The following is a 25729-nucleotide window of genomic DNA, read 5'->3' as shown; positions in this document are numbered from 1 at the left end:
ATCGAATTCAACTCGAACTTGTGGATCGCAATTTTCAAATCCCAAAGCTGCAATTTTTTTACATGATGCACAATCTAACTGTCCAGAGAGTCTGAATAACCTGGCTTCATGAGAATCACATGCACACACAGTGCCGTTACTGTAACTGATTGGAGATCAGTAAGATTCACGTTTATTTTTTCATATATTAATATTCACACCAGCCTATTGTTCTGCAGAGATTTATTGTTGTTTTATGAGTCATGATGGTTATAATACACGTTTACAGGGTTTAAAGATACATGTTACAGTAATCTACTGTGACTGAAGGCTTGAAAATTTAAAAGCTAAATAATGATGTGTTATTTTTATCAATGTATGCATAAATGAATCTCATTTTATCACAACACATACATCTAGCCCACATGAAAAAGCAGTGTATATATGTATTTATTTTATCCAATGTTGTGGTGGTCATATTCAAGAATTCTTTATTGCATCTGTCTGGTGAATAATACAAAACATAAGTGATTTTTTTAAAAATCAAATCAATACAGTAAATTATTATCATAACACTGATCTGAGAAATTGCAATTAGATTGCATTCTCTAGTGCAACCATATCTTTATAATTCAACAATAGGCACTAATTGCCACAACATGCTACGTTGCTTGCACTTGTAGGGTTCTAACCCACATGGTCGAATGCACTTACTTAAAGTCGCTTTGGATAAAAGTACTAGTTAAATAAGTGTCATATAATGTAATGTAAAGCTACGGGAGAAGGACTAACCACCGTCTAAACAAGTCCTGTTTCTGGTGTTCCAGCCGTTAGCCATCACACCCTGAACGAGCAAACACATGCCACACGTCCAGGAGTGCACTCATGCTTCGTCTGCCACACAAGCACACACCCATAGTGACTGAGGAGCTTCATTAGGAGCATATTTCTGCGTGGTAACCATCTGCTGGCTATCACTTCTGTTGGGCTAATGACTTTAATACGGTTTAATTGCATACATCTCGCTGTCAGGGGGGAACGCTGCACTCACTCCACTCCACACAGGTGGCAACACTCCACGCTGAGAGGCTACGAGTGTCTGTGAGAGAGTGTGTGTGTGTGTGTGTGTGTGCAATCCATGAAATTCAATGTATGTCTAGCTTGCTTTTGTGGGTAGTATGCATGTTTGCTACGGTGTGTGTGATAGGAAGACATCAGTGAAAGACACGATACAGTAAATCAAAGGTACAGACGAAAAATAAAATGTGTAGGTGTGTATGTAGGTAGCCTCGTTATATGTGTGTTTGTATGCGGGAAGCTTGTGGTTATTCAAGCATGAATATCCATTTATCCCACAATACTAACAAACACATTGATCCACCATTACTGTATACAGTATGCTACAAAAGAAAGGCAATTAGCTCTCCATCTCCTACGCTTGGCAAGGCTTAAAGTGGTTAATGGCTATTGATAGCGAGGGGAAAGCAGATAGTCAATAGAGTCAGTGCCGAGGCTCCTTTTTCAAAAAGTGAATGGGATAACATAATGGTTACAAAGTGAGCCAAGAAGGATGTCAAGTGAAATTTACTTGCTCGCGTGTGTTGTTATTGTTTTAACCTGCATCTGACTGAGGTGAGCTGAGATAATATGCTCTGTCCTCATCTCCACTTCACTACTATAAAGCAGCGCACTTCCTCGGTGGGAATTCTTCCACCTTGGTGAATGAGAGGAGCCGCTGATTCAGACTGTGGGAACTTGGCGTAGGTGTGGAGTAAGCAAAACAAAAGCTGCACCATAACCCGAGGCGAAGCAGGGCTGATGACCATGAAGACAATTCGAAATTTCTTTTGCCAGGAAAGTTGAGTGAGTTGGATGATATACATGCTTGTGAGTACCAGGGTTCCTGCAGCTTAAGGCAAGGCATATTTAAGACTTTTTAAGTTTTTTTTAATGCCACTTGGACTTAAATTCAGTTTTCTAATAACCAATATTGCAGGACAATTTTATTTTTGCCCAAATGTTTATTCTAACATAAACATAATTTTTTTGTTAAATGAAAATGGTCGATTATCTATGTCAAATGCTGATAAAAAACAACATTTTTTAGAGTGGACCACATGGAAGACAATGAACATATTATATCATTATAAAAGTTTCTGTGAGGTTTACCAACAGAAGTGGGGAAATATGTAGCATTTCTGGATTTTTTCTTGCCGAGAGTGATTGTGTTTCTCAACTGCATGTGAGAATGCACTGCTTGGATTCCCAACATGACTTTAATAATAAGGAATACATGTAAGTATTTAAAGAAAACATAAATGTTACCAATTATTTTGAGATTTTTGCATTTTACAATGCAATCTGAGAAAAAATAATTTAAAAATGTATTAATTATTTTATTACAGACAGACTAGTAATTTCAGAAAAAAAAACAACTTTCCATGGTTAAGCATTTTTAAGACTTTTGGAAGACTTCTTCAAGTCAATTTATACCAATCAAGGCCTTTATTTTTACTGCACTAGAAAGAAATACATTAAAAAAAGGAATACCATGTAAAAACAAAAAAGGCCTTATTTTTGGATTAATCAATTCAATGCCTTTTTAAGGATCTGTGGGAACCCTGAGTTACAGGTATCAGCTTTAAGAGCTGATGCCTCTAATGGAGTCTGAGAGAAATATTACTCTGATGCTATTAACGCAGCAACTGAAGCTGTTGGCAGTAATGTAGGCTACTGCTAGATGTAGATAAAACACACAATTAAAGCCCGCTCTTCCTGTGAACCAAACAGTCTATTCGCTGGCAGAATGAGATGGTGCTAAGTGGAGTGAGCACAATGAGTGCCCAAAGTCCTGCAAGGTGCCTCGGCGTCTTTCATGCGGTGTCAACTACAGCTCCCCACAGCGAGCGGCAAAAGCCCTGGAGAAATTAATGGGCGAGAGATGACAGGTGTGGCGCTCACAAACATATCAACAGACACACTTTTGTGGCTAAAAATGGCAATCGCCCATTGCAACTGCTGTGTTTCTTTGACGTGTATCATTCCACCTCCGACCCCCTTCTACCAACACATCTACATGAGCGCACACATTGAGATGAGGCTGCTCGCACACAGACTGTCACCTACGTGCACAAACACTCCAGGCTGCTGCTGGTGGTAATGGTGTTTTGCAGCACCCTGAGGTGTAATGGGCCTAGGCACGGCTCTGTCAGGGCCATTAGCTTGCTGTAGTTCGTATAATTACACAAAATGGGCACTCTGGCAAACAGTGGGTGCTAATGTAGGAGTGGGGCACTGTAGCATGCGGAGGTAAGAGCTGACACAGGATGGCAACGCCAAGTTGTCTTGTAAAAAGGTCGGCCAGTAAAAAGCTCAGTGGATGAATACAGCGGTAGAATTTAAAAGTATCCCACCCGGCTGCCAGAACGGCGCACCTTTGCCGCAGTATGGCACGCGTTACAGTATAATAGCAGTCAGGGCACTCAGCTGGTACACACAGTAGCTTTGTATAGGTGCACCAATGTGGTTATATCAGCATATCAAAAAATATCAGCTGCCTGTAGTTTCCTGCACTCATTACGTAATTACCCTATTTGCATCAGGTGCAAAAGTTTTAAAAGTTGTCGAGGAGCTTGGTCATGCACTTCTGATTTTGTTTTTGTAACTAGTCGCCTTCTGCGCGCTGTGCTTTTCAGTTCAACAGGGGAGACCGGCCAAGAGGCATCGCTTGTACAGACATCTCTACCACTCTTCACTGAAAGACCACACAGGGTCAAATGGTCTTAAATTCTTGGAAAGAAGCAGCCACCACACTACTGAAAGCTGTTTCGCTGCAGAGTGTGGAAGAATATAAGACATCCCTGTAGAAGTTAGAAAATCCTCTCATAGTAAGAGTGGCGACCCAGGGGAGGAAAACAAAATGGTTTAAAATAATCTCGACTTGTAAGTAAGAGACATTAATAACTGCAGTACAGAAATGTAATGTTTTGCCGTACATTGGTGCTTACTACTGTTGCCAGGCATCCTGTGAGGTCATTTATTTATTAAGATAAGGTTCCTCCAGTAACACTGTATTCAGCCCATTAAGAGACTGTGCCTTTATCATCTTTTTACAGTACTGAGCCACATCTAAGCAGCAGTAACCAAACTTCAAACAGTAAAAATGTATTCCATTGTTTCAGTAAAGGGTTATCAGGGTGTGGGAGCACCAGGCAGTCAAATGTAATCCTCAACTTAGCTCCAATTAACTCAGCCCCCAGTTTTCCACACTAAATTGTGTATAAAGTGTATAGTGTTGTATATGATATCCATTAAAGTCGAATATGTTTTGGCCGCAACAGAATTTATACAGCCTATCTTGAACCTCAACATGAACAAAAGACTGAAGTTCAAATACATTTCTCAAACAATGCAGAGATGTGTTTGACCTGTGAAATGTAGCTAAGTAGATGAAAAATGAGCATTCTATAAACCAAAAGCTGTCCCCCTTGCAAAGTGCACTCGCAGACTGACCGCAGAACGCGCAGTCGGCAATACATACAATGACTTATACAGTCGCACTGACGATTTATTGAATTTTATGCGACCCTAAAAAGTACTGGAGAAAGAAAAACATGCATGTGTAAATAAACAAGTGTCTGATTTGACATTCATGCATTTCTAAAATGCGTATTGTGCAGCAGGTTAACATCAGTCCATGAATTGTGGAAACCAAACTAATTCATAAAGTCCTGCTATGTCCTTAATAAAAGGGAAAAGATAAGGGGACACGTGGGATGTGGGTGCAACCTTTGGTGATTTAAATACAGTGGGAGTGTGGATGAGAATGGATGACAGATTGGTTGAAAGCTTTCAGCGTGCATGAAACCCAGAGCGTGGGTGTTGAGTGTCGAGGTTATCATTTGTATACTCCAGCCCCTCGCTGACATCTCACAGAACAACATATTTTAATGATTTAAATTAAAACTGAACAGGAAAACAGTAATAGATATTCCTTTATGTGTAAAAGGAACTTGGATTTCTTTGCTCGCTGCACTTCACGCTCAAAGTCAGCGGGTTTTGGCCTTAAACCCATTCTGTAACAGTCAATGACAGAACAATGACAAGTTCATAACCTCTGGGGAAAAAAATGCAGCCAGAAGCAATCTAAGTACTAAAACAGTTGTCTGTGCTTCCTCTGTGTATTGAAGCATTTACGGTGATATTTCACTCTGCTTGAATAGTTTCACTTTTCACTGGTGCAACTTCAAAGTTCAAGAGCAGCCAATATTTAACCATTTGCCCCTTCTGCTTCAGTTATTACCACCCAAAATCTGGCAGACAGTTTTGTTTTCACACCATTTTCAACATGCAATACTGATTATTTATCAAATCTGCAGAACACTTCCCCAGTTATTCAGGAAATTACTTTGAATCCCGTTTAATGGAGAACCAGAGAGAAGATGTCTTGAATAATGAACATACAGCGTCAGTATTCATTAGGCATGGAGTACTAGAGTTCAATGTACTACATCACCTTCATCATTCTGAAGTAAAACTTGCAAAAAATATTTCGTAATGTGATCTTTATTTGTGACTGTTGTAGGAGGCTTCCTGCTTCCTTCATGTGCCTTGGACACATGTTCTAGCTCTGTCCTGAAGGACTACAGGACACTCTATCTGATGTTATTGGGCAGGTTTGATTCGAAATGCAACTAACTATTATTTTCTGTATTAATCTGCCCACTATTTTAATAATTAATAGATTAATTGTTGAGTCTATAAATTGTCAAAAAATGTGAAAAAGGCTCATCACAATTCGGCCCAAAGTGACATTTTCAAATATGCTCCTTATGTCTAACATACAGTTACGAAACCCAAAGGTTCTGTATTTACAATCATTCATGAAAAACAAAGGCAGCAAACTATATATATATTTCAGAAGATGAAACATGCAAATGTTTCATTTTGGCTTAAAAAATAACTGAAACAATTAATCAATTATCAAAATAGATGGGTATTAAATTCCTTTTGTGTTTCTTATAGATGAATCGCCGAATTGTTGCAGTTCTACCTTTGAGGGAGAGGACTGTGCTCATAAAGCTCATTACAAGATTGCAGCTTTGCAACTTCAGAGGTGTGTGAGCCCATCCACTGCAACGCATTTATATTGTATTTTTATGCTCGTCTCTACAAATTGGCAATATTAACAGTTCAATGGGCAATTAACCATAAAGAGGCCCTATGAACTTTAACATACAAAATTTTTCAGAAGAAAAATTGTGCCTTAGTAGTATTACTTCATCCGTCACCCGCTGCCAAGTTCAGAAAGGTTAATGCCACCCCAATCAAGAGTTCATGATCCCTGAAAAAAAAACCCAGGAGCAGAAATGCCTCAGTTCTTGCTTTGACTGCATATAAGGGCATTTAAATCTGGAATTCAATATTTATGTCTCAGTTCATGACCCAGCCCGTTTCTCAAATCTCCTTTCTTCTCTCTTTCTTAAAAATCTATTTCTCCGTCCTCCCGCTGCTTCAGTCTGTTTATTCCTTACAAGCGGGTCGATATTGCTGTTTATTTGGCATTTTTGTGTCTTAACTGAATTGAGCAGGGGGGCATGCAGTTGGCTTATGGGCTGACAGAGCAACTACTGTTACTCTGTTATCTTAGGGCAAAAAAGCCATAAAACTCTGACTCTTCCCATCTCTATTTTCCTCTCTATTGTGGATAAACCTCAGCCAATGATAATGACACTCAGACGGCAAGCAAATCATCCCACACACAATTGTTTTGAGCTGATAAATGCTTTTAGGAGACTCCTGGCAATGGCAAATCTCTGCCCGCACGCATTGATCAACAACACAAACACATACGCACTCACTTTGCGTCCGCCCGATGCCACACCATGACTGATCACTGCCGACTTTCCAAGCAGCTTTGGTCATCAAAACCGTACGCCACAATAATTCAGCGCACATGCCCACGCAAGTTAGCTTTAAAGTGAACTTTAGTTGTCAGTGATGGAAAGCATGTAGGTGGAAGGAGAGCGATGAAAGACGGATGTCACGGTAAAAGGCAGGATGGGGTGGAGGGCTAAATAATTACTTCCACCATATTAAGTCCTCTCTCATTTTTTTTCCTTTTCTCCTATTGTTTTGGCACAAACAGATTCATGCGCCGCATCGGGCGCTGCACTCAATCAGCAGGGTGATTATTAAAAGTTGTTTACCAGGGGTGGCCTTGTCTCAGTTTCTACACTACTGACTACAGTGCCATCCATCAGAGAAACTGCAAAGCCCTGAGAAGGCCTGCTCGATACTAGCCAAGTTTTGGGAAAAAGTTATGGGGGAGAAAATGAAGAGGTCTTGTTGTGATAAATGCAGGGGAAAAAAATGGAATTAATCAGAGGAGGGATAGAGATTTTTACCGGAAGTTGCAGAGTTTTGGCTTGTGATAGCTCATGCACAAAAATACAGATAAAAAAAATAAAAAGAGGTGCACACATATGCAGGAAAGAAGCTCATCGGAGTCTACAAGAACATGATGGTAGACACTTAAACTCAAATTAGCAGCTAGCAAACAATGACAAGTGTGACTGTGATGTTTGTTTATGCTGTTGATATGCTGTTTGTTTATATAATCGTGTTATTGGATATGCTTGTGCTATGTTGTTTTGTTTTGTTTGAAATTCTCTAATTATTGTACAGTGTCTTTGAGTGTGTGAAAAGTGCTTTATAAATGAAATGTATTATTATTATTATTATTATTATTTCTAGAACTGGGAAATACACAATCTCTATAGGGAATTACGATTAAATTTATTTTGATAACAAGCAGGGTTTCCCACATATTCATTTATTTGTGGTGGCCTGCCACAATTAAAACATCTGTTGCCATGTATTAAATATATATTTGTATTGTCATAAATATTGATATTTATTTTTAAAAATTGGCAAAAAAGCCTGTTCATAGAAACTGTGATAATTATGACTCTCCAAAAATGATGGAGAGCCCTTTCAAGCCACGTCAACTCATCAATTGTAAAATAGACTGGTACAGTTATGAACTAATGCACTGGTGACTTCTTGCATAATCAATGTCTTTTCATCATATCACATCATAAAATAACAAAAATAAAAACTTGCATGTAGAATTGCAGTAACTTCAGAGAAAAGTGATTTTCCAATGAGGGCCCTATGGACTTCACTGTTTGCAACACGCTGCAGCATTTGTGTTGGCAAAGTAAAACATCTAGAGTGACCAGATGTCCTGATTAAACCGCGAGAGTTCCAGTTTTCAAGCATTTGTCCTGGCGTCCTGACAGGGACACACTTTGTTCTGATAATTGGACTGAATACATTTAGTTTTTTTTTCCCCAAATAAACTTTAAAAGAGGTCCTTATGAAATGTGTCATTGAGCAAAATAACTGCTTTATTAGGACAAAGGGTGGAGTAAATTAAAAACCTAATGTCTCTTTTCTTTACTTCACTTAATATTTATATACAGCACAGTGGCAGGGGAGGCACAAAACTGGCTATACCAAAGCAACAAACTTGTTACATAAATCGGTGCTCTAAATGGAATTAAACTCAAAAGGACTCTTATTAAAAGTGCATAACAGGCATCACATTATTACCCCTCCTAATACTTAAACAGAACTTACTTGTACTTTGTGTCTGTATAAATGTATTGGAAATTTTGTTTTACTCTCTGATAGTGCTTTAGTTAAACAAACTCATATCATTGGGCTCTAGTACATTGTACTGTAATGTGCAGATCAGAGGTGCCGATTTTGATTTATTATTCAGGGGGAACAAAAAAAAACAAAAAAAAACATAACATCTAATGACATCATGTCATGAGGAGACTGTGTGCTCTAACTTGCAGGGGCTGTTTTTGGTGTTTAACGCTAAAATAGCTTGCAGGTGCAGAGGGAGATTCTTTATATATGCAAATATCAAATTTTGTGTTCTCTGGTGCACCTTAGTACACAGTTTTCCCACACATTCATTTATTTGTGGTTGGCTGCCGTAATTAAAACATCTGCTTTGCATCACATTCTTAGAGTGCCAAGTGTACTTTTGTCACAGATGGAGCAGCAGAAATTCTGGCGCAGTTACAGTGAAACTTAACAGTTCATTTTGCTGGGTCTAAAAGTTTGCATTCACTCACTCTGCACTCTGCTTCTCCTCTCACCCATCAACTGATCAGGTCTGACTGATCAATTCTCCATGCTGCTACTTAAACTTCTGCTGAGGGATAAAATAACTAATTAGTTTAGCCGGCACTGCATTCACAGACCCGCCAAAACGTTCAGAGGAATTTAATTATAATAAAAAATAAAAATAAAATAATAAATAATAAAAAATTGACACACACAAGATACATAAATAAATAAATAAATAAATAAATAAATAAAAAGTCAAGTTTGCTGACACCCCATGGTCAGCTACTGCCACACATAAATTCTGATTCTGTGGAAAACACTGCAGTACTATACATCGAAGGCTTTGTCAAACATGTCGTTTGATGAATTATTCCACACAGTCTTCCCTGCACATCAACAGACATGCTGGAGACAGGATGCATTTTAAACAGTTCACACAGCATCTTGAAAAATTGAAAATCTCTAGAAAAATTCTCACTCCCCTCATAACTCGCAGGACTGTTTGTTCCTGCCAGTCTTGTCCTCTGTGAATCCATCCTAAACACCAGTTAGGCGGGGTAGCAGCTACGCTTCATCTAATCTTAAGCATGGCTAATCAAAATGTTGCTCTGAGCTCCACATATATTTTTACTATAATACAAGTAGATGTGAGGCTGTGATGAGGAACATGATGTGATAGAGATTGTTCATGTTCCAAACTAAAATTTAAAAAAAATAATATCTGCTCCAAGCTCAAACAAATAATAACTTTTCACTGAGGAAAACTCTCTGCAGGGTTCCCAAACTGTCACTGCGTCATAATGGGGAAAGCTCCATGGTTAAGGTAGCAGATGTAGTGAGCCAGGATTGTCACAGCTTTTAATGTCCTTTCTATAACAATGCATTTTTTTCTGGTCCCATCCCGTGTCCAAGTGTGCCACAGGTGCGCCAAGGGAGCATACCTATGGAATTACCAAAGGTGTGTTTGGCACGCTCCTGACATACTTGGCAGGGCACACCTGATTGTGATCAGGCTCCCAACAACAGAGCCTGTGGTGTCTACTTGTGCGGACTGAAAGTGGGGGGACAAAAAGTTGCATTGTTCCCCCTTTTTCTCTGTACCATGACAGCAGAAAAATAAATAAATACAAAAACTGAATGAGTTCTTTGACCCTTTGGAGTGATGTTTCAGACACCTTCAACAAGTATTTGAACCTGTGAACTTTGAGGAAATTGGTGTGATTTCTTCCTAAAACATGGAGAAAAAAGGCACTGAGCAACTGGGCAAGAAGTATATCACAAATTGTAAGTGGTGGATTTAGAAAATCATTTAAAAATAAAAATACAAATAAATAAAAACCTAGGGAAAAATGTCAATGGGGAAAAAGAAAAAAAAAGAAACATATTTATAAATACAAAAATTACATGTTTAAAATTATGTTAAAGAATTTTCTCATTTTAAGCACCTTTTTGGGTCATTTTCATGTTAGTTTCTTTTTCATTTCTTTCTTTTTCAAATTAATTTTCAAGTAATTATCTTGTACTGTTTACTAATTTCTTGGTAATTTTTGGGTGACCTATTTTTTTGCTGCTCCTTCCCTTCTTCCCATGCTTTTCAAAGAACTCAAGGCAATTTACTCAGGCTTCAAGATAACTGGCAAACAAACATTTGAATCCTTAACAAAGCTTTGTTCCCAGTCCCTATGATTGAAATAGTGCTGACATTTCCAGAACACTCCCGTTCCTCTGGAGCGGCCTCCTATTCCTTTATTGCCAAGGCAGCCTAACCCAAGGCGTTCTCCACACGCAACTGATCTGAGGACAGACGCTGACATTTACGAAAGGTCCACTGTTTTTCACACGCCATTAATTAAAGTGAAAACAAATCTTTGTCTCCCTCTTCACTCTCCCACCTCTCCACTTTCTTTCCACACTTCAGCTCTTCCTGCATGTCTGTAGTGACAGTGAGATTCCATTTACACAGAACTAATAGGTTTGCTTTCACATAAATGCTTGGCCTCACATTAACAATCTCAATGGGGGATCTTCGAGAAGGGGACTATTCAGCAACATTTCCTAATGAAATCTCTGGGAAACGTTGCTAGGTGGCCGAGATCAAGAGCCGATGGCCATGAAATCGAAATAATGCTCTTGGTTTTGATTGGAATCGGAGGTGAATGTGAGCATGCCCTTGAGTCTACAGAGCAACTTAAGAGCTGCTTGATCTTTGACAAAGATAATGAAACAAATAATGCAGTGTGTCCTTGAATGTGCTAAATCTAATTTTAAGTATCACGGAAAAGATAGAAATTGTAGGGTAGGTCTTACGTATAACTAAACACCCAGCTGTTACTTTTATATCCTTTATTTAGTAAAAGGACTTTAGTTTGTATGCAACATGCATCTCAAAGAGGACCTATTATGCTCATTTCCAGGTTCATGCTTTTGTTTAAGGTTTCTAATAGAACCGGTTAACATGCTTTAAAAGTCAAACTAGAATTACCGTATCACGGTTGTCTGCGATCTACTCAAGTTGCAGTCACAGTTTTACATCCATGTCAGTGAAAACATGATGCTTCACACACATCTTCACTCCAGCAGCAAAGACAATCTATACAATCAGCACAGTTTCAAGGTGGACACCGAAGATTAGAGTCACCAACTCAGTATGTGAAATCTTAACATAATTCACAAAAGAATTCTTGAGTTATGGTCAAAAACATGTTTGATGAGGTCACAGTGACCACCAAATTGTAATCTATTCATCGTTGAGTCCACGTGAATGTTTGTGCTTAATCTTAAGAAATGCCCTCAAGGCGTTTTGGATATATGACATGGACAGACGTACAAAATATGTACGTTCAGACAACACAAAAGCCTAATACCTCTGGACACAACTATCCCAGATGCAGAGGCATAAAAACATTATTTTCCTCAGTGCATTCAACCCTTTGATCACAGTCAAAGGAATGAATAAAGAATAAAGACTAGCAGCACTTTCTGCTCTGAAAAATCCCTAATAAAGGCTGCTTAACACAAGCTGACATGTTTCAGCAGAAATATGATCCATATTTGAGGAGACATTTACAAAATATGCGGCCAAAACATTACATTTCTCTGATTTTCACATGAAGCTACATGTACTTACTCATTAGTTCAAGGTCTGCACATTATGAATAACCACATATTACATTTTGTTTAACAAAATGTAAAAAACAAGTTGGCTTGGAACACAAAGAAATGAATAAAGAAAAAGGCACTTCAAAATAGAAGCTCTCTGCCAGAAATTCACTGCACTTCAAAGTAAAGTGTTTTTTACAAACTTGACACAAGCACGAGTCACTTGCGATCCATTCAGAATGGATCCGCAACCCACTTTTGGACTGTGAACCACCAGTTGGGAACCAGTGGGTGACATAACGTAAACACTTGCAGTAGTGTGCCTGGAGTAGATGACCATATGAAAAAAAAATGGCACATCACAACATCATTTTATAGCCACACTGGAAAAACATATTGGCGTGTTCAGAACAGAAGGAAGCTTGAGGTTTTTGTTCACAGGGATTCATTTTACACATGTTTACCTCATTATCTGAAACTTCGGCCACCTTTTATGTAAACATCCTATATTGCAACACCACATATAGGACACAAAATACAGAAAGCATATTAGGTCCCGTTTATCAATTATGGTGCAAAAGTAGTGCAACATGTTTGGTACGAAAAGAGACAAATGACAAAAAAAGAAAAAGCATTAAGCACAAGATGTTGTAAACATTAAAATACGTGTTTTGCTGCTGGAAAAATCACTCAAGTCACTAAACCAAGTGTAGAGGAGGCCTTAAATAATGCATGTAAAGGTGCTCTGAAGCATAAAAAATGATGTCAATAGAGGTTGTACATGTCAATACACATTAAAGATGCAGATAGTGTGTGTAGAGAGTGTAGTGTGTGTATATAAAGCAGCATGTATGGGCATTTTTTATAACTCTGGATGAACTCTGGAAAACTGCTATGTAGCGTTTCTCCTGCACATCAGCGCCGACTTCAAAGCACATGAAGTGAAGCTGTATCATATAGGCTTAATAATGTATGAAAACAGGTCTTATTTAAACAGATTTTAAAGTTAAAAAAAGGGGTTACTCAGGCAAAGAGATTGCTGCTTAAGCACCAAATACTGCAACATGTGTGAAATAAACACCTTTTTTTGCTGGTGCACCTCCAGGAATAATCCTTTACGAGGCTGCCGTCTTTGGAATCAAAATGTCTAAATTGCAGAAACAGCAATGATTCCCCTTCTTTCTGACATGCATAACAAGTTGACATTTGTGCTAAAAACCTGACAAGAGAACCATCATCTGCCTGAAAGTCTGGCTGCCAAGTTACGGCTCCATTTCTAAAATATCTTTGAAAAACATGGTTATTTGCTGCATGTGAGCCTTGAGGGGTTTTTCAAATGCAGACTGATCCATTCTCTAATTTCCAGGATGATTCACAATCAAGCAGCTCCACATATCCAGACTTTGGCACCAGAGTGCAGAGGCATTTTAGTCATTTAGAGGCAGTTCTGCAGTGGCCCTGTTCCACAGATAGCAACAGACTAACGGGAAACAACGCTGACTGTGCCGGCCCAACTAAAAAAAGAAAACCTGCATATGATCTCTGCCCACTTTTGCATGTATACGTGTGTTCTAAAGTGAATGTGTGAATAAAACCACATGAGAGAGAATTGTTCATGTGCATTTTTATATTGTCACATCTATGAGCGTTTGAGTGATGGAAAATGCATGAAAGTTAGTGTCTTGGTGCACGCGCCAACTTATCCATGCAGTCCAGGCCTGCAGTTAGCAGTAGTGTGCTAGCTGAGGTGGAACGGTGGAAGGCAGATTGCTTGGGGAGTGCCACTCTCCTCCTGCTTTTCATTTAGCAGCTTAACCAATCCAATCCCACAACCAGGAGAGGAGATTCACATTTACTCTCCTTTCTATGTTTGATAACAATGCATGAATTATCCTTTTGAAATTACTTTCTGCGTGCATTTTCTAATTAAAACTATTAAAGTGAATCAATCATTCGTGTTCCCTCTCAGGACCCAAAGCATGTAACTCGCCAGGAGTTTGTTATACACCGCTGCTCCCCGCATTTCACATTTTACATTACATTAGCTCACGCTTTTTTAACAGTGAGGGACTACACTGCTGTGACTTAGCAGAATTAGTGGGTTACGTGTATTTAACAACATGACCTCGAAGCACAACTTGTTTTCCAACTCCCACTTTTGCATTTCAGAGTTTGAACCTTAAACTTTTCATTCTAATATCTTTATCATATTAAAAGCACTTAAATTCAAAGATCTGGTTGATTTCAAAAGTTAAAATAATGAACAGAGCTAAAAATCACCTACTACCAAACAGTAAACACACGTAAAGTTGAAGGAAAATGTGGTGAATACTGGAGCAGAAACTGGGAATAATTATGATTTTTTAAAAATAAAATTAAAAAAATAAAAGAAGGGGTATGATTTCATAAATATTCACTTCCTCCTACTCCTTTTCGGACCTGAAATACTCATGTTGTTTGCTGAATATGTCTAATGGGTATTCTGGTGTTATTTTTCTTACTTTCATTTTACTTTTTATTCTCCAGTTTTATTTGGCATGTTCAAATATGAAGATCTAAACTCATGTAAACTCACAGCACTATAATTTCAAACCGGGATATAAGTTATTATTATATCAGGAGAATATACAGTGCCTTGCAAAAGCATTCACCCCCTTGGCGTTTTTCCTATTTTGTTGCACTATAACCTGTAATTTGAAATGATTTTTATTATTTTTTGTTCATGGACCTACACAGAATAGTCAAAATCGGTAAAGTGAAATGAAAAAAAAAAAAAAAAGTTTTTAAAAAATCTTGACAAATATTAGAATGATAAATGGTGCATGCATATGTACAGTATTTTGCTAAATAAGACCTGGAGGTACCAATCACCTTCAAAATTGTTAAATAAAGTCCATTTGTGTGCAATCTAAGCATCACATAACCTTAGTTTGTATACATCTGTTCTGAAAGGCCCAAGGTTTTCCACCAAACAAGCAGCACCATGTAGACCGGAGAGCTCTTCAGACTGTTCGGGAACAAAAAGCAGAAAGAAACTTCGAAGATCCCTCTGTGTACCACTGAATCCATAATTACAGAATGTTAGAAATACAGCACTGCAACAAACCTGCTAAAAGAGGGCTGCCCACAAAAACTCAAGGACCAGACAAGAAGTACATTAAGCAGAGAGAGAACAAAGAGACCAGAGATATAACCATGAAGGAGATGGAAAGCTCCACAGCAGAGACTGGACTATCTGTCCATAGGACCACTTTGAGCCGTACACTCCAAAGAGCTGGGCTTTATGGAAAAGTATCCAGAAAGTGCAATTTTTAGTCTCATATGACCAGAATTCATTTCATATCTTTGGGAAGTCCCATACCTGATTCCCCTTGCCTGGTCCTTGGAAAAAAAGCCAAGTGGGGTGAATACTTTTGCAAGGTACTGTAGGTCCCTAACTCACCAAAGCACAAACAATTAAAACTCATTACTAAAACACAAAACAACAAACTATTAATGTTGTTCTGTGCTAACTAGCTGCTCTAGTTAGCCTCCAGGCCTGGGAAAATTGAGGTAGCAAATCAGCGTAATAATGAGTAGATTGATGAGAACAGGCTGAAACCTTTGTTATATTGCTGGAAGCGTGCGTTGTTTTTGGGAATGCATGTTGCAGGCTGAAAAAAACAAAATTGATTTCAGTGTGTATTGGATTGTCTTTTTGACTACAAACATGCTATTGCCTCAGGACTCTACTATCATATGGCTTCTCAAAAACTTAAATCAGTAAACTTCATGTTGTCTCTTGAGCATGTAAAAACCTTTTTTTTTCCCTAAATAAGTCTTTAAATTAATCCTGGGTGGCGTGCTAATATCTTTATTCAGTAAATAGCAATCAATTTCATAGCAGTCAAGACATTTCCCTAAAAAACACACATTAACTCCATGAGGTGCTACAACAAAACTCAAAAGGGTTAATTAACTGGCATCATCCTCTGGGGACCATTAATATTTGTAAAAAAAATCACCAGAATCTATTCAATAGTTGGTGTTTTACAATTAACAATAGAGGCTGGCCAATATTGGATTATTAAAGGCTGATATAATAACGGCAGTTTGGAACAGGAGAAAGCTGAACCAGCCCATTAACAGTGCGCATAAATTCATGTCAAAAAAAGAACAGTAGACGCTGACACACCCACACAGCAGACAGGGCCTACTTTCTCTGGAGCTGTACCCAGAGATTATTAAACACAACCCTCCCGTCTCCAGTTTTGCCTGATAACAATAGTTTGTAAAATGCCTTATCTGTGCAGATTAATTGTCCAAACCGGTGAATCATCTGAACCAATGACTTTTGTTTAGATTTTTAAAAATTATTTTAAAAATTTGACTAGCTAGTGGCAACAGAAGAAAACTGGGATATACCAGGGTCATAGGTTTCATCCTCTGGGGAACATGAATATCTCTACAAGATTTGGTGGAGAGCCATTTGATGGCTGTCAAGAGATTTCACAAAAAATCAAACACTTGCGTAACATCACGTTGATATTACAACAAAACTCGAAAAGGTATTACCAAAGTCAACTGGCGTTATCCTCTGGGGACTGTAAATATTTTTAAGAAATATCACTGCAATACACTAAATAGTTGTCAATGTAGTTCACTTTACATCAGAAATACTGACTTTATGGTGGCTATAGATGACGTGAAGAAAAAACAAGGTCCACACATTAGACTAAGCTATCATAAATATTTAAGTCAATTAACACCGAGGTGATGCTTAAAGCTACATGCTCTTCATCAGACATCTAGAGGACATGTCGGGTGATCAACTTAGTCAGTATGATTTAACATCTGGGAACCATGAGTATCTGAACACATTTTAATCGTTAGCCATCTACTAGACATTGAGCTATTTCTCTGAAAAACTTTGACTTGCATGTGGCTGTGGAGGAAACTCAAGGAAATACCAATGTAAAAAGTATTTTTTCCTCTGGGGACCTATACAAAACTTCAACAAAACTACAAAACTATCTATACAAAACTTCATAGGAATCTATTTATTGTGAAGACTTTTTAATTAAAACATTGCAACTGGGTGAAATAGAGAGAAACAATATTTTGGACCAAATACCTCAATATCAATATTGTGACAATATATTAGAATTGACTATTGGTGCATACACAAAATATTTACACAATATTTTTGGTAAATAATTGTTAGTAATGAAGATATAATGACTAAGTGGGAAAAGTCAAATAATAGAACAGCTGGAGCAGTTAGAAAAGTAGTTCAGAAAAGTACATCACTTTACTGTAATGCAGCCTTTAAAACCACAAAGACTGCACCTACTAAGATGATATCTTGTCTCAGATCACAATATTGATATAATATTGACATATTGTCCAGCCCTGCTAAAAAACAAAGAAATAAACCTCATGAAAGAACAAAAAGAAAACTCAGAAGATCACCAACGTCAGTATGCCTGGTCCTCTGGGGACCATGAATAAAAAATTTTGATGCAATCCGTCCAAGTTGATATTTCAGTCTTTACTTTGGACCTAAGTGGTGTCCAAAACAAACTCTAGTCATGAGGTCACCAGTGAAGTTCCAGGTGTAAGAAAAAAAGGGAGGCAAAAGTGACAGAAACTGAGAAAAGAAAGAAAAATAATACAACAAAAGAAAAGATGAAACTGAGCAGCAACAAAATAAACAGTTACAAAAAAAGAGAGCGGCTGGGAATTAGCAACAGTGAGACAAACAGAGTGACGGAGATGCAGAGAAAGAAAGAAAGAGAAAGAAAGGCAGACATGAGAGGAAAGGGATGCCGTGAGGGCTGTTGGATAAAGCATGTGGAGATAAGAGCTGTTCAACAGGCCCTTAAGAACCTGGCAGGCCCACGTTTGAACTCTGAGGCTCAGTGGATCCCAGGCAGAAATCTCTTGGAATTAAACTACTAAAGCTGAGAAGAGAAGAAATCTTTACTTTTTCTCTTTCCTCCCTGACACTAAGCTGAGTCAAAAAAAGCACTCAGCAAATTGTATTATATTTGCTTGATCAATTTTTTAAAAAATGAACAAATTTCGCTCAAAGCAACAACCTCCACAATACCGACAAAATATGCAAGAACATTCACATTTGTTGTTCAGAACTGCAAACAGGTTTGTTTTTACTAACATTCACTTTAGTTTCACAATTTTAATGAGAATATATATAAATCCAGACAAACTGAGCCGCACAACACACCCACATGCAAAACACACACAGACACGGGACATCTGCGTTCCATAAAATATAGACAACAGACTTTCCATGAAGACATAAACAAATAGGCGATAAGAGCTCATTTGCTGTATACTGGGCAGGGAAAAATGCCAGGATGACATTTGGCTGTCTGTTTCTGTCTATGTATGGGCTTTGTGTGTGTGTGTGTGTGTGTGTGTGTGTGTGTGTGTGTGTGTGTGTGTTAGTGAAAGGGTTTTAGAGTGAAAATGGAAGAACCAACACTCCTGAGAGTGACAAGAGAAACAAGTGTTTGTCTGTTGTTGTACTGATGGAATTAATGCTATTAGTATTCCATTATCCCAAATTTATGAATAAAAATTTAAACACCTGATAGATCAAAACATGCAAAAGTTATGATAAAATGTGAGAAAATAAAACAAAAAGAGAGAATTAGAAAGGTGTTTCTCAAATGTAAGCGGTTCTAAATAAAGAACTAGTTCACCCTACAGTCTTGGCTACTATTTAGAAATAAGTTCACAAAGCCTTTGGAATACCATCGTCAGGTGAGTGGGCTTTTTCTTAAGTTTCTTTCATTTTGTGAAGACTTTACTATTTCTATTGTATGATTTCTTCCATTGTTCAGGAGTCTGGAGTCCTGAACTAATAGTAAAGAAAAGTTTGGAGTGACTGTGGGGTGTGCATGCTTAAACACATGTTGCAGAGAGCCACTACGGACCTGGTTTTCAACCATTTGAACTTTGTCCAGCAGCAGATCTGTATTTTAAAGCAAAACTGAAATTCTACAGCCACAGTCAAGTTCAGCATGTTTGTTCTGAGTGTTAGCAAAAGTTTTGGTAATACACAGGCCCATCTACAGAAATGCCTGGGCCCCAAAGAAGTTTATGTGGATGGGCCCTCCCAAAATATGCTTTACTCATATCAACACATGCGTGTCCTCTTTCTCTCCTACTAAAACATAGATGTAAATTGAGAGAGACTTGTTCAGGAACGAGGGCAACATAGGCTGGCTGCCCACTGCTTTCCCCTTCCCCAACGGTTGCATAAAACTAAACCAAAAAAAAAAAGAGAGACTATTTTGAGGCGTGGGGTTTTCATTATGAAACATGGTAACTCATACGAAAGCAACACTACAGCCAATGTTTATTTTGTTGTTTTAATAAGTAATGGTAAATAAATTTTGTTTAAAAATGATATTTTGTAATCATTACTCATATTTAGGAATAACATGACTGTGGGTGGGCCACTAGCATGCGTAGCTAACGTAACAGGGGACAGTAATGTTATGCTGCTAACATCAAGTTGTAAAATGCTACCTGCTAAACCTCTGTCGAGATAGGCTGAATGGGTTTACCTAATAAAGGCATAAAAAGCCAAAAAAAAAAGAAAAAAAAAAAAAAGAAAAGAGTCTCATTTCTGGTGGTTTGGTCTGACTATCAACCCAAAGTCGTCAGTATATGACGCCCTTGGCATGAGTTTCAACGATCGACTATCTTTCTTCAGAATAACATACTGAACCTTTAACATCTGGATGATTAGTGTTATGATTGTGTAAGTATGGAGCAACTGATGGTGCTGCCTAACAACTTTGAACAGTGTGACCCTTCAGGCTACCGTTAACTACCGTTAAAATATTACCTCCAGTTTTCTCAAAATAATAGACAAGCTGTGCTGATGGGGCTTTAAACCCAATTTCAACCCAGAGCTGTTTAACCTTCTTATTGCAAAGCATTGTTGTTATTATTATTGCAAGTTGTCAGTCTCTCTTCTGTTTACATCTGCTTCCCATTTAGTTAACGTGAGAGAGATTGCCTTATTGGCTCTCTCTGACATGTTTATGTCAGAGGGTTTATGTTTATGATGCAACCAGATATCAGATTTGGTCAAGATTTTTAAATTTCCCACAGTCTGAGTCCGGCTTAACAGTCAGAGAGGAGGAAATTATAATTAAATGTGCATTTTTTTCTCCTCTGCCTCCCTCATAATTGTGTGTGCCGACATTCTGATCAGGCAAAAACAAAAAAAAAAAAAAGAAGCTGACCTAACTGTCTTCAAGCTGATGGTGTTTAGGTGCTTCCTGAATTTATTATGATTTTTAAATCTGCCATTGTTGACTCCCCCACAGGCTCTGTCTGCTCTCAGTTTGCCTGCCAAGTCAAATTATGAATATTTCCATAAATGAAATGGCTTCTTTTTTGTTTTTTTTAAACCATTTTAACGCAAGAGCGGACACACTGTAACTACACAAAGGTTAGGTTTTCTGTGCCCACAGCTGAAAACGCTGCAGAGATCCATTTAAGAAAACCCACAATCATCTTAAGTTCAATCTCAAAATGGAATCCAACAAAAAGTTGCAGTCGTATTGAGCTTGAATTTGAGTGAGAGAAAAGGGGAGAGGGGAGAGAGGGTAAGAAGAGCATGAAAGTAAGAACAGATGAGTCAGTTGATGCCTCATCTTCAAACTCCGCCAGCCTCCAGTGTCTCACTCAGTGGGTGAATCAGCTTTAATCAACTGGCCTCCATCTGACAACACAGGTTCTTTAGAACTGTAACCCTCTGACTGCTGCCGCCTTTGAAGACCTCTTCTGATTTATAACATGGTGGGAGTGACAGAAAAGATGGAGCAGCCCCCTTGTATCAGTGCTAATTTTATTAGTTTCATCTCTTTTTTCTTCAATTGTAACAACCTGAGGGGAGCTACAGAAAAACTCCGACGTGCAGAACTGCTGAAGTCACTTCTTATTAAAGCACTGAATAATAAACATAGCGATTTTAATAAATAAAAAACAGCATGATGGCATTAATCACATGGATTGCTACTATGAACACAAGTGTCATTCAGAGCACTTTTCATTCTTTACTCGCACAGTGGGAAACTACTTTTTTTCCCTATTTATCATGACATACTCTAAGGAATTAGTCACCATTTAAAGAAAGCTTTGTTAACTGGTGGCAGTGCAGGGGAAAATCACTTTACACAATTACATTTTTATTAAACCTGACTGGCCTTTTTGCTTTTTTTATGAATGTTCTTACATTTATATCACCTAAGTAAGAACATTTTCAGTATGTTGTAGAGGAACTCCTACCGTGTTATCCAATGAAAACATCAGCCTCTGCATAGGGCTGCAACTAACGATTAATTATTATATATTATTATTTTCATTATATCTGTGGATTATTTCTCGATTACCTGATTAGTTTGGTCTGTAAATGTAAGAAAATGTCAGTCAGTGTCTCCCAAACTGAAGATGACGCCCATAAATGTCTCATTTTTTCAGATATTCAGTTTGCTGTCATAGAGGTGTAAACAAACCAGAAAATATTCATAGTCAAAAAGCTGGAAACAGAGAATTTTGATTTTTTTTTCTAAAAAATTACTCAAACCAATAAATTATTACATTCGCTTACAGACTACTGTGGCCAACACAGAAGCACAAATGGCCTTATCTAAAGCCATTGTTTGATTTGTTTGTTCTAGGCTACAGCAGAAACCTGTTGTCGTAACATGGAGGACTCCCTCCTTATGTAGATGTAAACTGCTGATTACGAGGCACCGAAAACCTTTTTTTTCTCAGGTGATTACAAGCTAAAGAAAACATATACTTAGTGACTCATATTTCATTTCTGCTAATTTATCCCCTAACGCTTACACAATGATGCTTTAAAAGTTGATAACTAATCAATTAAGTGTTGCAGTTCTACCTTTGGAAAGCAGTTTTATTTGATTTGGAAACCAGTGATAAAGAAATCCTGCCGTTCACTGCGTCCATTTTGGAAGGTTATTATAGCCTGTAAGCCTCAAGCGTGTGCAAAGTGCAGCCCAATGCATAGTCAGCTTTAATTAATCAACTGTAACATTTTGTCTTTGGAATAATGGCTTCGGGTTATACCATTACACAAAAGTACGCCACAACAAAAATGTACTCTTAATATAAAAACAAAACCTTTCTTTTTTCCCTTCGCTGCACTAAAGTCTGTGCTTATGTCTCCTACCGCTTTTCCTACCTTCTCATTGCCACCCTGATCCTCTCCTTCCTCTGTGCACCCTCTTTTCCTCTCATCTTCATGAGGCTGGATACTTTGCCCTTGGCACAGAACTTGGTAGTCAGTATGGCAGGCCAGCCAAAGAGTATATGGAGTAGGGAGAATCGTGCGCTTGCATTTTTGGGTTTGTGCAAATGCAAGATGTGATGAAGACAACACAGAACAGTAGAATGCGCAGACATGAGGAATGGCGCTTCTTAATCTGATTCTCTCACATCAGATGACAAGGATTGACTCACATCATAGGTTTATTTTACAGTAAATAATCTGGGAAGGAAAACTTTTTTCAGTTTTTACGAGTTGAGAAAAAAAGAACAAACTCACAGTCACAGTCAGGTGAGAATGTGAGAGAAAAATGCCACTAAACAAGCAGAGGAGAGCTGACAGCGCTGCCAGTCAAACTGTAGGCTGATGTTAGGTTGATAATCACTAGCTGGTAACACGTTTCACCCTCTGTTTTGTTAGCTTAAAAATCGCCATTGATCAGCCACACTCAGCCGACCGACATCAGCACAACTGGTCCGTTTGCACTCATGACTGAGCAGAGGGTTTCCCACAAATTAATTTTATCGAGGCGGCCTGCCACGATATCAATATCTGGTGCCACATATTGATTTTCTATTTTTGGAGTTATTCCGTTATTCATTGTACGATGCTCTCAGATCCCAGAGCAGACTCTGGGCACAGATGGAGCAGCAGAATGCCATCTGCACTGAATGCATTCATGTATCTGCAAAAAATCTTGCCACCAAATTTAGAGAGGGGACACGGAATGATACAGTGGGACACACACAAAAAAAAAATCCAGAAAATTTGCCATTGTTATGTCATTTCACACTAGATTTTTTATATGGTCATCTGCTCAAGGCACACTACTGCAAGTGTTTACATTATGTAGCCTAAACTTCAACATGCAGCTGCATGCTAACGTCAGGGCAACATGTAAACTTTGTTCTCCATGTTGTAACTTATTCCTAAATTCAATCCCCGGCTGCAAGTACATTGCTACATAAAAATGTAGCTACATGCTAACGCCAGAGAAACATGAAAACTAAGTTGTTGGTGTTTATTTCTCCATTATTTCAGATCAAATTCCTGCTGATTCGAAGCTTTAATTGATGATTTTTCATGGTAAAAAAAAAAGCACTGGTGCTCTCACGACAGTCAGCTATGATGACAGTGCAGAGACATCGAGATACGGAAGACCCGGAAACGCAAAACAATCATAGAACCCTGAGCTTTTTTGGGAGGAGGGCTTAAAGTGACAGGTGCTACAACAGAGCCTTTCAGACAGAGGGTGAATACAGCTCTTCCTTCACAGACATTATGAGGGAAATAAAGTGGTTTTGACCATTAAAACATGTGGCCATGTTCAAGGAGAAATCCCAAATACAAGACCAAACCTGAAAATAAGTATATTAGGTCCCCTTTAGGATATAACATGTAACAAGAAGAGAGGAGTTGAAGTATATGTGAAACAACAGAAAGAATAAAGTAAAAGAAAGAGCAGCCACAGAGCAGAGATGATGTTTGTTTGGGATGATATTCGACTGTGTTGCTAGTGTTAAGAAGCCAGGTCCCCCAGTGAGCTGGCAACCAAAGTCACCTTCTGGCAGCTGTCTACTGTCATCTACTAATGCACTCACAACGACTTTTGAACCTCACAGTTAATGACCAGGGAGTTAATGGAGAGGGATGTAGGCCATGAGCAGCTCTGCCGTCTGCTGGTCTGTTTTGATGGCGTTTTTGCAAACAACCGGGACAACTGGGATGAATTTACATCGCTTTGTACAGTATATCACCATCAGCGTCTCCAGCTGGGTGTGAAAACATGTATGTCTGGATGTACGTGTGCATGCCAGTTTGTGTGAAGCTTTATGGCGCCCCCTGTGTGTTGTGTGTGCATTACCTGAAAATCCCTCTCTTCAAGAATTTCTTTCCTCCACCTCACCAGGAAGGCGGCACACACATAGAGGTGGAAATGCGAGAAGCCCTCTGGTTCAGCCTGGTGAGAAACACATGGTTAGTTACAAGTTTAACATTTCACACACACAGCTATGTTACATTGTTAATAAAAGAAGCTTAAGGAAAGCATCTCTGTTTCAGGATAGCTCAAATAGCTATAGCTTTTCATCAGATTTCACTTTAAGAAAGATTAAGAAGCATTTTTACATGATGTATTTAGTCTTCCATATACACCAAAAGAAGAAGAAGAGATGTGGAAAAAAAAACTAAGAAACATTTATCTGTCAAAATCCAAAAATTTACATTTGCAGGGCGATAGAGACAAAGAAAGATACAAATCCCCTCTTCTTTGCACAGCTTTTTACTTCAGCCCCTCGTTACGTTTGGTGGCTCATTTTTTTTTATGACTCGGCAATGAGCAGGGGAATTAAAGAGGGAGAAAAGACAAAGGATGAGATGTGTTCCTTGTTCTATTCATTTTTTCTCCAGAGCCCTATCACAGGGAGGATAATTACCCAGGCCTTTAAATGCATGTGAATAGGGAGTATATCCCCCCTTAAAGGTGGAATATCAAAAGTGAATATTAATGGATGAGCTTTTCTGAATGCATTCTGGTGCGCTTGTCTTGGGGGTTTAGTTGCCCACATACTGTATGTTATTATAGCATTAAATTCATGGAATTATAGTGTGGAATTACACTCATGAATGTGTCTATTGCACGTGCACAGATATGCCTGACTGGAAGAAACACACACAAATGACACTCTTAACAATAGCATGAATCCATGAATCCATGAATTATTTTGCAAGTGCGCTCTTTGATGTGTCTACTTTGATAACGTGGTGGTAAAGAGGCAATACTGCTTTAAAATACCTAAACTTTAACTACCTAGGGATCATTTACAATTTTAGAAAACTGACTCACCCACACTGTAATTCGATATAATGCTTTGTAAACTGTAGATTGGCACAGGTGTGTTCATAAAAGAGCCCAAGGCAACAGACGTGTTCCAGTGATTCAGCTTTGTTTATCACATTTTACTTCTAATTTACAGGACTGCAATTAAATAGAGGGTGTAGTATTACTCATTTCCACTTTGTGTGAGTAACCAACTGCAAGCGTTGCTCTTTAACCACCATACTCATTTGTGTATAACAGTGAGCCATAACTCTGCAGGAATTAACAGGAACTGCCTTTCTGCTGTGATAATTGAATTTCCCTCCAGGAACGAGGGAAGAAATAATAGTGGATAGGCAGATTTAAACAGA

The 25729-nt window shown here is 38.4% G+C and overlaps 1 protein-coding gene across 3 annotated transcripts in view; it reads right to left on the bottom strand.

Annotated features, from left to right (window-relative positions):
* tbc1d22a (TBC1 domain family, member 22a) overlaps nt 1-25729 on the bottom strand; it is a 161139-nt gene that overhangs the window by 11506 nt on the left and 123904 nt on the right. For all 3 annotated transcript variants that reach the window (XM_088072619.1, XM_042511041.2, XM_042511040.2), the window contains one exon: nt 24405-24500. In XM_088072619.1, coding sequence (XP_087928745.1) covers nt 24405-24500 — 96 coding nt within the window. The remainder of the gene's footprint in view (nt 1-24404; nt 24501-25729) is intronic.

This window comes from Plectropomus leopardus, chromosome 22 (genome assembly GCF_026936395.1).
Source record: "Plectropomus leopardus strain MGB_pleo_1.0 chromosome 22, ASM2693639v1, whole genome shotgun sequence".
Taxonomy (NCBI): Eukaryota; Metazoa; Chordata; class Actinopteri; order Perciformes; family Serranidae; genus Plectropomus; species Plectropomus leopardus.
This window is presented reverse-complemented; position numbering and strand designations above follow the sequence as displayed.